This window comes from Wallemia mellicola (assembly GCF_000263375.1).
Source record: "Wallemia mellicola CBS 633.66 unplaced genomic scaffold WALSEscaffold_16, whole genome shotgun sequence".
NCBI lineage: Eukaryota > Fungi > Basidiomycota > Wallemiomycetes > Wallemiales > Wallemiaceae > Wallemia > Wallemia mellicola.
Genome location: NW_006531973.1, coordinates 94,580 through 106,246, shown reverse-complemented (window position 1 = coordinate 106,246; position 11,667 = coordinate 94,580). Strand labels below are relative to the sequence as shown.

General features: G+C 41.7%; 8 protein-coding genes across 8 annotated transcripts; 3 read left to right on the top strand and 5 right to left on the bottom strand.

Annotated features, from left to right (window-relative positions):
* Nucleotides 1–1,187: 1,187 nt before the first annotated feature.
* WALSEDRAFT_69735 (hypothetical protein) lies at nt 1,188–2,226 on the bottom strand. Its single transcript, XM_006959312.1, has 3 exons — nt 2,180–2,226; nt 1,614–2,134; nt 1,188–1,572 (listed from the first exon to the last, which is right to left on the bottom strand). The coding sequence occupies exons 1-3, from the start codon at nt 2,214–2,216 to the stop codon at nt 1,333–1,335; spliced, it is 798 nt and encodes a 265-aa protein (XP_006959374.1). The 5' UTR covers nt 2,217–2,226; the 3' UTR covers nt 1,188–1,332.
* Nucleotides 2,227–2,285: 59 nt separating this feature from the next.
* WALSEDRAFT_60871 (Non-heme 11 kDa protein of cytochrome bc1 complex) lies at nt 2,286–2,931 on the top strand. The gene is made up of 4 exons (XM_006959311.1): nt 2,286–2,460; nt 2,511–2,532; nt 2,578–2,686; nt 2,831–2,931. Exons 1-4 carry the CDS (start codon nt 2,293–2,295, stop codon nt 2,892–2,894), a joined length of 363 nt encoding a protein of 120 aa, XP_006959373.1. The 5' UTR covers nt 2,286–2,292; the 3' UTR covers nt 2,895–2,931.
* WALSEDRAFT_58076 (hypothetical protein) lies at nt 2,889–4,096 on the bottom strand. The gene is made up of 2 exons (XM_006959310.1): nt 4,040–4,096; nt 2,889–3,997 (listed from the first exon to the last, which is right to left on the bottom strand). The coding sequence occupies exons 1-2, from the start codon at nt 4,081–4,083 to the stop codon at nt 2,914–2,916; spliced, it is 1,128 nt and encodes a 375-aa protein (XP_006959372.1). The 5' UTR covers nt 4,084–4,096; the 3' UTR covers nt 2,889–2,913.
* Nucleotides 4,082–4,867, top strand: WALSEDRAFT_52040 (small COPII coat GTPase SAR1; the record flags this gene model as incomplete). Its single annotated transcript, XM_006959309.1, has 5 exons — nt 4,082–4,114; nt 4,140–4,141; nt 4,210–4,250; nt 4,297–4,794; nt 4,839–4,867. The coding sequence occupies 5 exons, from the start codon at nt 4,082–4,084 to the stop codon at nt 4,865–4,867; spliced, it is 603 nt and encodes a 200-aa protein (XP_006959371.1).
* Nucleotides 4,868–4,914: 47 nt separating this feature from the next.
* WALSEDRAFT_33214 (general substrate transporter) lies at nt 4,915–6,928 on the bottom strand. The gene is made up of 5 exons (XM_006959308.1): nt 6,843–6,928; nt 6,774–6,797; nt 6,679–6,732; nt 6,139–6,629; nt 4,915–6,091 (listed from the first exon to the last, which is right to left on the bottom strand). The coding sequence occupies exons 1-5, from the start codon at nt 6,905–6,907 to the stop codon at nt 5,079–5,081; spliced, it is 1,647 nt and encodes a 548-aa protein (XP_006959370.1). The 5' UTR covers nt 6,908–6,928; the 3' UTR covers nt 4,915–5,078.
* Nucleotides 6,929–7,509: 581 nt separating this feature from the next.
* Nucleotides 7,510–9,044, top strand: WALSEDRAFT_69732 (hypothetical protein; the record flags this gene model as incomplete). The annotated part of the gene is made up of 2 exons (XM_006959307.1): nt 7,510–8,620; nt 8,673–9,044. Exons 1-2 carry the CDS (start codon nt 7,658–7,660, stop codon nt 9,042–9,044), a joined length of 1,335 nt encoding a protein of 444 aa, XP_006959369.1. The 5' UTR covers nt 7,510–7,657.
* Nucleotides 9,045–9,131: 87 nt separating this feature from the next.
* WALSEDRAFT_69731 (hypothetical protein) lies at nt 9,132–10,459 on the bottom strand. The gene is made up of 2 exons (XM_006959306.1): nt 9,805–10,459; nt 9,132–9,758 (listed from the first exon to the last, which is right to left on the bottom strand). Exons 1-2 carry the CDS (start codon nt 10,451–10,453, stop codon nt 9,175–9,177), a joined length of 1,233 nt encoding a protein of 410 aa, XP_006959368.1. The 5' UTR covers nt 10,454–10,459; the 3' UTR covers nt 9,132–9,174.
* Nucleotides 10,460–10,461: 2 nt separating this feature from the next.
* Nucleotides 10,462–11,604, bottom strand: WALSEDRAFT_60870 (hypothetical protein). Its single transcript, XM_006959305.1, has 3 exons — nt 11,554–11,604; nt 11,229–11,509; nt 10,462–11,184 (listed from the first exon to the last, which is right to left on the bottom strand). The coding sequence occupies exons 2-3, from the start codon at nt 11,435–11,437 to the stop codon at nt 10,521–10,523; spliced, it is 873 nt and encodes a 290-aa protein (XP_006959367.1). The 5' UTR covers nt 11,438–11,509; nt 11,554–11,604; the 3' UTR covers nt 10,462–10,520.
* Between the last annotated feature and the right edge of the window lie 63 nt (nt 11,605–11,667).

The window sequence follows — 11,667 nt, the reverse complement described above, 5'->3', positions numbered from 1 at the left end:
GTTTAATATCCATTTCCCGCTCGATATCAAATGTCGCAACCTAAGACCCAACCTCCATTTTTGGCGCGAGAGCTCTCATCGCTTGGCATATTATTACGGTTGAGTGATAATCTGCGGATATGCTGTTTAATATCCATTTCCCGCTCGATATCAAATGTCGCAACCTAAGACAACTAACCCTGAGGACCGTTTTTCGGGGCGAACGAATCTATTGAAGCGAGTGTGAGGAGATACGCGTTGATGCAGGTCGGGGATTCCCAAATACATTGAAAAAGTTATTACACTTCAATTAGAGCGATATATTGATATTATGTACTACTACTTAGACACTCCAAACGTTTTTCTGACAGCAAAGGCGCCACAAGATGAGATATCTGCAACTGAGGATCTTATGAAATAGTATGTTTTATAATGTAATACAATAGCTTTGGTTTCTTTAACGTCTCTTCATATCAGAAAGATATACTTGCGAACGGTATAAATGTTTTTAATTTGGTTTGGAAACAGTGCCAAACACAATTTTACACGTAAATTGTGATGATGGCGCTATTTTTACTCATCTAGACCTACAGCTAGAATACCAAAACAGACCTAATAACCAAGACCCTCGCGACGATATTAGAGACTTAGTAAAATGAGATTAACGCGATTGCAATACGAACTTTTCCACCGATATGTCCACACTCAAGATAGGAATTAAATTTAGGTACATGTTGATCATACTGTAACATCATGATTGGTTTGACAAAGCACTCCTTCGCCATTAGTCAAGATACGAAGCCAAAATATGACATGTACCAGAGTAAATGATGAGAAAAACATCCATACTATGTCGATGTCACCGTGAGCTAGTTTAACCTGTGATTCTCACATTGGAAAACATTTTGATTCAGAAGAATTACAGACCAGAGAGAATTACCATTCGATTAAGAAAAGAAGCTTATTTACTGAAAATGCGTCTATAGATCTGGCCAATAAGTTTATTAGAGGAGAACGCACCTCAGGTTACTCTGAAATTATCTATGCTTTATTGACTGAGTGTAAATGTAATAATACAACGCAAAAAGTCAGAGAATCTATCTATCCATTGTGAAAAAGGTATCCTGATACATATGCAACATATTACCTTTGTTGTTCCCGACCATATCATTGTAGAACACATAATTGAAGTATCTCAAGGAGGTTTTCGTACTTGGTTTTGTTGCTGGCATTGGTATAATTTTCTGCATCCCAGGCTTAGCTTATGGTTCATTATTATTAAGCTCATATGAGATCTCCCCCATATCACGTCTGTATAACCATAAAAATGCTGATGTATGCTAAAATAACTATCTAATGAGGAGTGAATTTGAGATGGTTGATATCTAAACTGTCAAAAATATCATCTAAGCCATTATAGCGCTCGCTCGTCGTAAAATTATCTGACGACAACGGGGAATCAAAGTCAGACACGGATGGTATGCTATCGCTCTTGGGGTGTTTGACAAATACTATACCTTTGCAGTCCTCAATAACGGCGGTGGAGGTAGTTTTGAGACATACTACGACATTTTCTGACGCATGCATGCGGAACTGGAATGATTAGCGACTGTCAATTCTTATAGCCAACTTACTTGGTGGCAGTTTGAGACTATTATCGCATTTGTAATATTCTGAAGGAATAAACTACCATCTATGTTGCCAAAGTTGATGATACATTTGCGGATATTGTGAGCATGACATCCAGATGTTCTTACGATGCGAGCAACGATAGATTCAATATTGCGCACTACTAGACTACCTAATACACCCTTATCGCAGACCTCATTAGATATATCTGCTATAACAACAGATGTGTTATCCAGGTGCTTCTCGAGAGGCGGAGTTTGTTGAACTGTACGTGAATTCTGTGCAACATTCATCTTCTTTGCATGCGACTTATTGCGAAAGCTAAAACGGGGTGCTGGGGTAACGGTCGCCTGTTTCTCTGCAAGAATTCGCGTGAGTTCAGCTAATTGAACTGTATAGCTTTTCTGATCATATGCAGGGAGTATATCTGCGCTTTCATTGAACTTTGTTTGCATTACGCCTAGCTTTGCCCTAGTGGATTGTATATCATTGATATTTGTTGCATTTTCAACCAATCGCAGAAGCTCTGTGCGCTTTAGCAACATTGTTTATAAGAATAAATACTACACACCCTTCTTATCGAGCTTAAATTCGTTAAAGAAATCCATTTTAGTTTTTTTGCTAGCCGTTATGCCTACTGATGGACGAAGTGAGCGACCATCATTATCAAATAAAGGAAAAACAATGGCTTTGACGGATTATATAAATTCAGCAATAGACACTGTATACTCAGTAGCATACGCTGACGAAGGTGAGGAAGACAAGGAGCCAGAGCAAGAAGAGCAAGAAGAGAAAGAAGAAGGCGGTGAAGAAGAAGAAGAGGAAGAGGAAGAAGAAGACGAGCCAGAAGATGTGAGTAGATTGGTGTAGAAATCTCTTTTATACTCACATATCCTGTTTAGATTTACCCAGCTATCCGTGAAGGTGAGAAAATAGCACTAATGGAACAAACCACTTAGATATCATTAGAATGTGAGAACTCATCACACATTGCTCATCTCAAGCACCATTTCGAGCATTGCAATGAGAAAGTTGAAGCAGGCGAAGGATTCCAAGGCGAGACATGTGCAGAGGAAATGTGAGTATCATAGCGTTTTATAACACATCAGCTGATATATTTTAACAGGCGTAAGTAACATATCACCCACTAACCAATTAGCTCACACCAATTTCTAGTCCAGTAAGCAGACAGCTATTAGCAGTTAAATAGAGCTAACAACATACACAGCTTCTTGCACGCAGTAGATGACTGCTCAGCTCCAAAGCTTTTCACAAAATTAGTTTGAAAATACTAGAATAAATAATTTACATATTACTTTCTACATTTGAGAGTGCGAATGGATCGGCGTAAGATTTGGTTTTCGATCTCCATATATCCCTATATCCATCCTTAAGGTTCGTTGTGGCTGCAGCCAATTCTGCGACGTTGCTAGCCAGGCTCATAAATGTCGCGTGTTGGGTCTGCAAAATCTGGGCGATAGATTGTGGTGTGTGTCCAGCTGCATTTGCAGTGAGAAGATAGCTCAAATGCTTTTCTATCTGTTCGAGAGTTCCGGTGTATTTATTCGCTCTATCCTTGAGATCCACAGCAGTCTGAGCGAAGAATTCATGTGGGAAATCTCTATATGTCTTCAACCAAGCGCCAGACTCCTGTGGACGTCTGTAGCCATCTATAATTCGCGTCATAGTAAGTGCGCGTACTGTATCCTGCTCAGTATCATTCTTGAGGCTGTCGAGTGAAGCAGCCGTACTGGCTAGTGTTCCCTGAAGACTCATAAGATCGTTAGATACCTGATCAAGTAGAACAGAAGATCTGTCGACATCTTTACCCAGTGGTTCAGCCTTTAAAGCAAGCGCGATGTGCGACCGTCCCTGGATATGAGCATCAATATCCTCTATGATCTTCCTGTGAGCATCTGGGAGGTCGTTGAATTTTGTAGTGCGCGTAAGCTTTGCTGTTTGTGAGGTATTCTGCGCGTTTTGTGTATTTTGGTTGAGAGTACTAGTAGTGCCAAACCCAGTGGAGGCGCCAAATGGAGTGTTTGTAGAAGCGCCGAGGGGATTAGTCTGTTGCGGCTGTGGCTGCTGCTGCTGTTGTTGTTGTTGTCCAAAGCCACCGAATGTTCCTCCTGTAGTACTGCTCTGCTGTTGGCTACCGAATAGACCAGTCTGTGGTTGAGTTTGCTGTTGATTCTGTTGAGGCTGCTGAGTCTGCTGTCCAAAGCCACCAAAACCCGTTGTAGCTGGTTGTTGTGTGGCCGTCGGAGCAGCTGCACCACCAAAGAGTGATGGTTTCGCTGCGGTATTGCTAGCTTGGGTGTTTGAGCCCCCGCCAAAGCCAAATCCACCGCTCGCTTGTTGTTGCTGGGGTTGTGCCGTAGCGCCAAAACTGAGACGATTAGGAGTGCAAGGGTGTAGGAGAGAAACTCACTTAAATCCACCACCACCAGATGTCGTATTTCCGAAGAGAGACATGAGTTTATTTTTGATTGACGCTGTTCGACTAGTAAGGCTTGTTATTCAACAACGAGGAGTAAGAAATAAAAATGTGGGAATATAAATATATAATTTATATGGATCAGCATTTAACATATTATTTAGGTGGATATTCGATTGGTTTTGGGACGTACTCGCATCTTTAGGTATGATGTGACTCTCTAGTCCATGCGCACACTCATAAACGATCAGGTTTGGCTAGCAAGAACGCCAAAATCCTCTTCTTGGGTTTAGACAATGCTGGAAAGACTACACTCTTACACATGCTCAAGAACGACAGATTGGCTACACTTCAACCTACACTGCATCCAACTTCAGAAGAACTGGCTATTGGCGCCGTTAAGTTCACGACCTACGACTTAGGAGGTCACCAGCAAGCGAGAAGATTATGGAAGGATTACTTCCCAGAAGTTGACGGTGTTGTCTTCTTAGTTGACAGCCAAGATGTTGAAAGATTGAACGAAACAAGAATTGAACTTGATGCTTTGCTCTCTATTGAGGAACTCTCGAAAGTGCCTTTCTTAGTTCTCGGTAACAAGATTGACGCTCCAGGTGCCGTCTCCGAGGAAGAACTCCGTCAGGCTCTTGGTCTCTGGCAGACGACTGGTAAGGGCAAGGTTCCGCTCAAAGATATTCGTCCAATTGAAGTTTTCATGTGTTCTGTCGTTATGCGTCAAGGATACGGTGAAGGTTAGTATACTAACAATATAGTGAACACCACTAACACGCATTAGGCTTCAGGTGGATTTCTCAATACATGTAATGACTTTCAATCACAACAATTCATGATTTTATTTGATACAAATTTATTTAGTACAAGAATTAAGTATTTATTGCGAGAAAGTAGGTTTCTATTACAAGTAGTTAAAACGACGCATTGTTTTAGAAATTGAATTGAAAAATGAAAAAATTGAAATAATTTGTCCAACTTAATGGTTAATCTATATCCCATAGTGAGTTTAATGAAATGACTTTTATGCTTTTGTGGCATTCTCATTGTGGACAGATGGTTGTGAGATTCTTTCATCTTCCTCGTCTTCGAATCTCTTTCCATCTGCATTCTCATTTTGGTAGGTATTAATCTTTGATTGTTCCATAACGTCTCTTCTGTGTTCGTATCCTTCTGGAGTCCACTTTTCAGATTGCCATGCTTTGAGACCCTTAGTTGAGTACATTTCATCGACCGCTTCAAGTGAGAGACCAGCGGATTCGTAAAGGAATAAGTAAACGAAAACTGCACCGAAAAGGTTGCATCCGGCGAAGACGAAACCGTAAGCGTAGTTGATGTCACCTGTGATGAACGGTGAAAAGAATGAAATAAGGAAATTCCATGTCCAGTTAGCTGTAGTTGCGATGGCAGCTTGTCTAGCTCTGGTTCTCATTGGGAAGGTTTCACCAGTAATAATCCAAATACCAGGACCCCAAGTTGATGCATATCCCGCAATGAACAAACATGCAGAAACAATCATAAGCTTACCAATATTTGAATCTTGTTCAGGATCTTTAGCAGTACCTGCGGCAGCGAAGACGAATAACCAGATACTTTGCCACAAGCCACCCCACATCAATGGTTGACGACGACCAAAGTTTTCCATAACGTATAAACCGAAGAAGGTACAACCAAAGTTTACTGCACCAAGGATAATCTGAGTAATGAATGAATCTTCAATACCGACGGACTGGAAGATAGTTGCACCATAATAGAAGAAGTAGTTTGCTCCTGTAAGTTGTTGCAAACTTTGTAAAACCATACCTAATATAGTACGGTAGACAAGCTTGGAAGTGCCAGGATGACCAATGAAACATTCCAACCATGATCTCCAGAAAGAAGTCTCAGTCTGTTGTTCCATTTTAATGCGCTTGGCGATTTCCAAGAAATCATGTTCGACGACAGTTCTGTCGAAGTCAGTCTTTGCACCTCTAATTCTCTCAAGTGCATGTCTGGCCTCATCAACTTTGTTGTTCTTCATGAGCCAACGTGGAGATTCTAACGTACGTGAGCCAAGACATGTCTCAGAAGAATAGGTGACGTACCTGGTAAGAACCAAACAAGAGTACCAAGAATGAATGTCAAAACGATACCCAAACCGACGATGATTCTCCAACTGGCGTCACTGTAGAGTTCACGAGTACCATAACAGAAACAGTATGCCATCAAGATACCGAATGTAATCATGAGTTGGTAACAAGCGACAGCTGTACCTCTGAAAGCAGCAACGACACACTCTGACATGTACATTGGGACGGCTGCCGAGAGCGCACCGACACCCAAACCAGAGATGAATCTACCAACAGCGATTTGTTGCCATACGGTGAAAGTGGTTATTTGTACGATAAATCCTATGGTGACGACGATGGATTCGATACACATCGCCCATCTTCTACCGAGGTAATCCGCGAGTGGAGCACCAAAAAGTGCACCGGAGAGTGTACCGATGGAGAGCAAAGAAACAATAAGACCTTCTCTAACCCTTGTGAAACTGAGTTGACATTCACCGCTGGTGCAGTCAACGGTGTCCGAGAACCTATAAAATTCTAAGTAAAGTTGTGGGGGTGGGAAATGTGGAGACCCACCTTTCTAAGAAATCGTCCATGAGAAGCATATCGGAGATTTGTCCGGTATCATAACTAAAACTATTAGCAAAATAGCTTAGTGAGAATACACCTACCCAAAGATCATACCTCCGACGGAGCTTTTGAGGAGTCAGTAGGAGCAGAAAGTTTTAAAAGATACTCACGTCAAGATGGCAATGAATATCGTTACTATACCGAGTGGCTGATTATTTACTTTGAAGCTGAACATGATGGTCTGTCTTAAGGGCAATTCCAGCTTTTAATCCAAATGCATCGTGGTACCTGACTCAGTGACATGTGATCTATAGCGGAGGATGATCAAATTTGGAGATAAACTTAACATACAATGCCGGAAAAGGAAATAATCTGTATATCCATTTATAGTAAATATTGGAATCAGATTTCAGTTACAATTGCGGCTTTTAAAGCCGGAAGTCACATGGTTTGATGTAAATTTGGCTAGATATGCGGATTCGATAGCGGATATGGATATACTGTCTACGGTACTTTTCATTATTTAATTTAGGCTGTCAAAAGTCAGACTAACCAGACAATGAGGATGTATTAGAGGAAGACTCTGATACGTCATCCATTATTTTATATCTTTTGAATATATCATTTATCCTTTGATTAAATTCCTTTATTTCTTCTTTATTTTCCATAAAAATGTCAAGTACGACGTCAGATCTTATCGATTTCTTAAATACTACAGGCCCTAAACAATCGATATTTTATAAAATAAATAAAAAATTAAATTTATTTAAAAAAAAGAAACCTCCAAGAGTTATTATCTTACCTACTCTTGATTACGTAGTCGATAATAACGTCAATCTTCATAACAGATTATCAAATTTAATCCACACGACGAATATACTAAGAAATTGTCTATCTTTAGAGCATAAGAGGAGGGTTGCTGCTGAACGCAGAGCACTACAAGCAGAAGACCGCGAAAGACTTATCTTAGAGAGATTATCGAGATATGAATAATCTACCAATCGAATTGGTTTATAACTTAATAGAACCACTAGCATCAAACCACGATGACCTTCTACCTACGCTACTTATCAATAAAGACTTTAGTTTGGAGAGCTACAAATTGCTCTATTCATTTGTCGCTTTCAGACCTTGGCAGCGCCCAGACAAGATTATACAATACTTTGATTCGATAGAGACAAACCCACGCTTGGCTCACCTAACACGACACTTAGAAGTTAGGTCATTCCCTAGACAACTCAATTACAACGAAAAGCAACTCTTCTATCAAAAAATTTGCACGCTTTTGTCTCATTTTAAAAACCTAGAGATATGTAGTTGGACTAGGGCATTCTCATTGACAACTGATATCCTTCTTATCTTGAGCAAATTGCCAAAACTGGCAGAATTGGAACTAAATGCAGGCAATCAACTTGACTATGATATAATATTCAATTCAGATTGGAATACTCTAAATACGCTCAAAATTATCCTACCTAATAGAGATATCGTCGTTCCACTTCATCGATTCCTCCTTAACCGTGGTCAGCAATTGCGTTCACTCGTTATACTCGCGAAAGAAAGCAGCGTAATTGATGATAATTATATTGCAGCTATTTCAAAATCATTGTGCAATCTCCGTCAACTAACATTGGGTGGTTTTAAGCGCGTCACCGAGAAGGGATTGTCGAGAATACTTTTACATAATAATCGTTTACGGTCGTTATGTCTTGAATCACTTAATTTCTCGAACGTATCTTGGGATATTTATCTGCCAGAGCTCGAGCATCTCACGATTACTTTTAGTACACCTGAGACAATATCACGTTTACTTGATCTCACACGGAAGAGTACGAAATTTAGGAGTTTTACTATATACTCTTCTGGTATGCAAAGTCTTCCATATCTCCCTGAGGAGTTCATTACTAGGTTACTCGCCATGCATGCGAAGTCTTTGTCTACGATAAGGGTGAGTTTATACATCAGATGAATGATTATGCATGATTCTGATGAGGATATAGATACACCACGTTCTGATTTCGCAAGATGCACTCGTCCGTTTGAGCCAACACTGTGAAGGCCTTACCGAACTCGTCGTGCATCTCCCCTCGATTGACATAGCTTTAATACTTACCTGTGCATCTAAATGGCGGCGACTCGAACGACTACATCTTTTAGGCGAGCCTTCTGATAACGATATACACGCTGATTCACTCTTACCACTTGCAAAAGAATGCAAGAATCTCACTCAAATTGGTTGGCGATCACGCGTCTGGAAAGTCGTCCGACACGGAACAGACATCAGTCTCGACCTATACAAACAAATCTACATCCCGAGTGTCTTCTCAGTATGTACCATACTCTCCTCAGATACCCCAACTAAACGCGTTTAAGGTAATTAGAACGTAAAATGAGCAATTTTGCTACAACAGTTGTATTCCTAAAAGATAACCATATAAGAACTATTAATTTTTGTAAGACAAACACGACAATAATAATAAGAAATCAGAAAGACCGGCTATTCTAAACTTTACCATTGTACATGTTGAAATACTGACCAGGCTGAGTTGATGGGTATGGTCTAGATTGTGCTTGAGGGTTTGGTGATGGCGTTGCACCATATGGGTTAAGCAATGGTTGGTCATTTTGACCAGGTGCCCAAGGTGGCTGGGGTGTTTGAGAAGGTGCCTGACTTTCATTTGCGAAAGGATCAGTGTAATTGTGGTCGCTATAAGCCCCGCCGGGTTGCTCATCACTGTAATAAGCCATTCCAGTGATAGGGTCAAAGTATTGGGGATGAGCTGGTGGTCCACCAGGAGGAGCGCCAGGTGGAGCACCAGGTGCAGGACTTGGAATTGGATAGTCACTGTATGGTGCATACATAGGTCCTGGACTATTTGATCTCAAGCCACTGATTGAGTGAGAGGCGTTAGAAAGTGGTTCTCCCACTAGACTCAAATCATCGTCTGTTTCAGTTGCAGGGTGCGGATTTAAGTAGCTGCTTTCCATTTCTATACCGGCACCACCGGTTGGTCTTGCCGGCAAAGGTTGTAATGCAGTAGCGGATGGTCCGCCTGCGTCCCTTAATTGTGGCCATTTGATATCATCTGGTGTGTCTCAGTTACAATAATTTTCGTCTTAATGTTAACGCACCACTGTTGTCCTCATCATCCTCGATATCAGAGTACCGCCTTTTAACACAGCGCCAGATAATAAATCCAGCAGCGGCTATGGCAACCACACCTACACCTACCGCAATACCAATAATTCCACCGGTACCTAAGCCGCCTGAGTTGTCACCTGACGAGTTGTGCGATCCGGAAGGTTTTGTAACTGTAACGACATTACCAGAGCTATCAGTTGACGGTGAAGGCGTTGGTTTGTCGCTTGCTGATGATTCTGACGATTTGCTCGATTCACTCGATTGGCTAGACTGACTAGACGCGCTAGATTGGCTCGCTTCACTCGACTGGCTCGAATCACTAGATTGGCTAGAAGTGTTTGAACTACTATCGGTATTCGAACTCGATCCTGAACTACCGGAGGACTGGCTGCTAGAACTCGTATCAGAGTTAGATTCACTAGAGTTGCTACTACTACTGCCAGATGTATTGCTACTTCCAGATGAACTGCCGCTGTTAGAGCTGCTACTGTCGCTTCCGCTGCTACCTGTGCTATCTGAATTCTGGCGTCTATTTTTATAAACAACAGGCAGTGGCGTTGGAGTAGCTAAACTAGCAGACGCTGTGACATTTGTAGCCATCGCTAGCATCAAAATACCGACAATTGCCTGACTTCTCATATTGCGGTGTTGGGATGAAAGGAGCAAATCACAATGCGTCGTCAAATAAACGTAAAAAACTACAAAACTAAAACTCCTTAGCGAGTTTTTGATCTTCAATTTCTAGCAAATGCTCTGATTTGCGTCTCTTGTGCGCTCGACGGTCTTCTTCATTTGATTTCTCAGGTGATGGTGTATTCTCTAGCTTAGTCGTGCTACTCAGTGGTACAGGCTCTTCTGCTACTTTACCCTGCCCGGCATCAAGTTCGTCGACAATACCGTGGTGTTCCTGCGTGCCCGTTTGCTTTGTCTTGGAGGGTTGTCCACCGAGTGCAGCGGCAGCTGCTGCTGCTGCATTATTACTACTGCTTGTTGGGCTCGTTGGCCTGTGAAGGTTTGGATTTCCTAGATCCTCAACTTGAGTCTCCTGGATCGTCAGGGGCGAAACATCTCGCGAAGCTCTCTCAGCAAGGAAGGGAATAGGTGAGAAGAGTGGTGTTGGAGGAGTGCTATTTTGTTGTCCAGGTGTGTGCATTTCGGCTGAATCTAATGGCACGGCATGGCCGCGCGTGTCTCCAGCTGGCGGCGCTGACACATCTTCTAGAGCTTTCATCTGAGCTGCGAGTGTCACTTTACCAGATGTAACAGTAACAGTTTTTCCTAATGCACGCAGATATTTTCCTACCGTGCTGTATGTTCCTCTTTGACGGACTGCGAGTTCTGCTATTCTTTGTATCGTGAATGGTGGTTCACTATTGCGTACTTAGTTGGCATATTCACGCGTATTAGTACATACTCGACAAAATCTGTCTCCAAGACATCCCAAATACGCGAAAACTCTTCGTAGGCCTCCTTCTCTGATATGCTTTCCACCACAGGTGCTCTTTTCGGCGGTAATACAACAGCAGGTGTCTGAATCTGTTCTCGTGCATGTCCTAATAGCAGACTATTCTGTTCCGATGCTCCAACGTCTGGCTCTGTCTTCGTGCGTGTGTCTAGCTCCATTTTGACTGTTTCTTGGGTATTAGATTCATTTTTGGTATCTTTATTGGTATTCTTGTAGTACTCTTCTATATTCTATTGGCTTGTTAAACCAATTTTGTCAGATTTCGTGAACGTACCTTCTCTATCTCTTTCTTAAGCGCCTGTCTTACTAGATCCCACGATAGACTATTAGATTTCTTAGCAAACAGTCCCATTGATTATAAGAACAAACCTCAATACATCGTTATCGG

Bases quoted from the DNA above. Each gene is read 5' to 3' on its own strand.
- WALSEDRAFT_69735 (XM_006959312.1), bottom strand. From the start codon at position 2,216: ATGGATTTCTTTAACGAATTTAAGCTCGATAAGAAGG. The intron at 2,135-2,179 runs GTGTGTAGTATT...TAAAGCGCACAG, and splicing joins ATTTAAGCTCGATAAGAAGG to AGCTTCTGCGATTGGTTGAA. The intron at 1,573-1,613 runs GTAAGTTGGCTA...TAATCATTCCAG, and splicing joins TAGTCTCAAACTGCCACCAA to TTCCGCATGCATGCGTCAGA.
- WALSEDRAFT_60871 (XM_006959311.1), top strand. From the start codon at position 2,293: ATGGCTTTGACGGATTATATAAATTCAGCAATAGACACTGTATACTCA. The intron at 2,461-2,510 runs GTGAGTAGATTG...TATCCTGTTTAG, and splicing joins AAGAAGACGAGCCAGAAGAT to ATTTACCCAGCTATCCGTGA. The intron at 2,533-2,577 runs GTGAGAAAATAG...AGATATCATTAG, and splicing joins TTACCCAGCTATCCGTGAAG to AATGTGAGAACTCATCACAC.
- WALSEDRAFT_58076 (XM_006959310.1), bottom strand. From the start codon at position 4,083: ATGTCTCTCTTCGGAAATACGACATCTGGTGGTGGTGGATTTAA. The intron at 3,998-4,039 runs GTGAGTTTCTCT...TAATCGTCTCAG, and splicing joins TCTGGTGGTGGTGGATTTAA to TTTTGGCGCTACGGCACAAC.
- WALSEDRAFT_33214 (XM_006959308.1), bottom strand. From the start codon at position 6,907: ATGTTCAGCTTCAAAGTAAATAATCAGCCACTCGGTATAGTAACGATA. The intron at 6,733-6,773 runs GTAGGTGTATTC...TAATAGTTTTAG, and splicing joins GTCGGAGGTATGATCTTTGG to TTATGATACCGGACAAATCT. The intron at 6,630-6,678 runs GTGGGTCTCCAC...AGAATTTTATAG, and splicing joins ATGGACGATTTCTTAGAAAG to GTTCTCGGACACCGTTGACT.
- WALSEDRAFT_69731 (XM_006959306.1), bottom strand. From the start codon at position 10,453: ATGAGAAGTCAGGCAATTGTCGGTATTTTGATGCTAGCGATGGCTACA. The intron at 9,759-9,804 runs GTGCGTTAACAT...GAGACACACCAG, and splicing joins GGATGATGAGGACAACAGTG to ATGATATCAAATGGCCACAA.
- WALSEDRAFT_60870 (XM_006959305.1), bottom strand. From the start codon at position 11,437: ATGGAGCTAGACACACGCACGAAGACAGAGCCAGACGTTGGAGCATCG. The intron at 11,185-11,228 runs GTATGTACTAAT...AGTACGCAATAG, and splicing joins TTGGAGACAGATTTTGTCGA to TGAACCACCATTCACGATAC.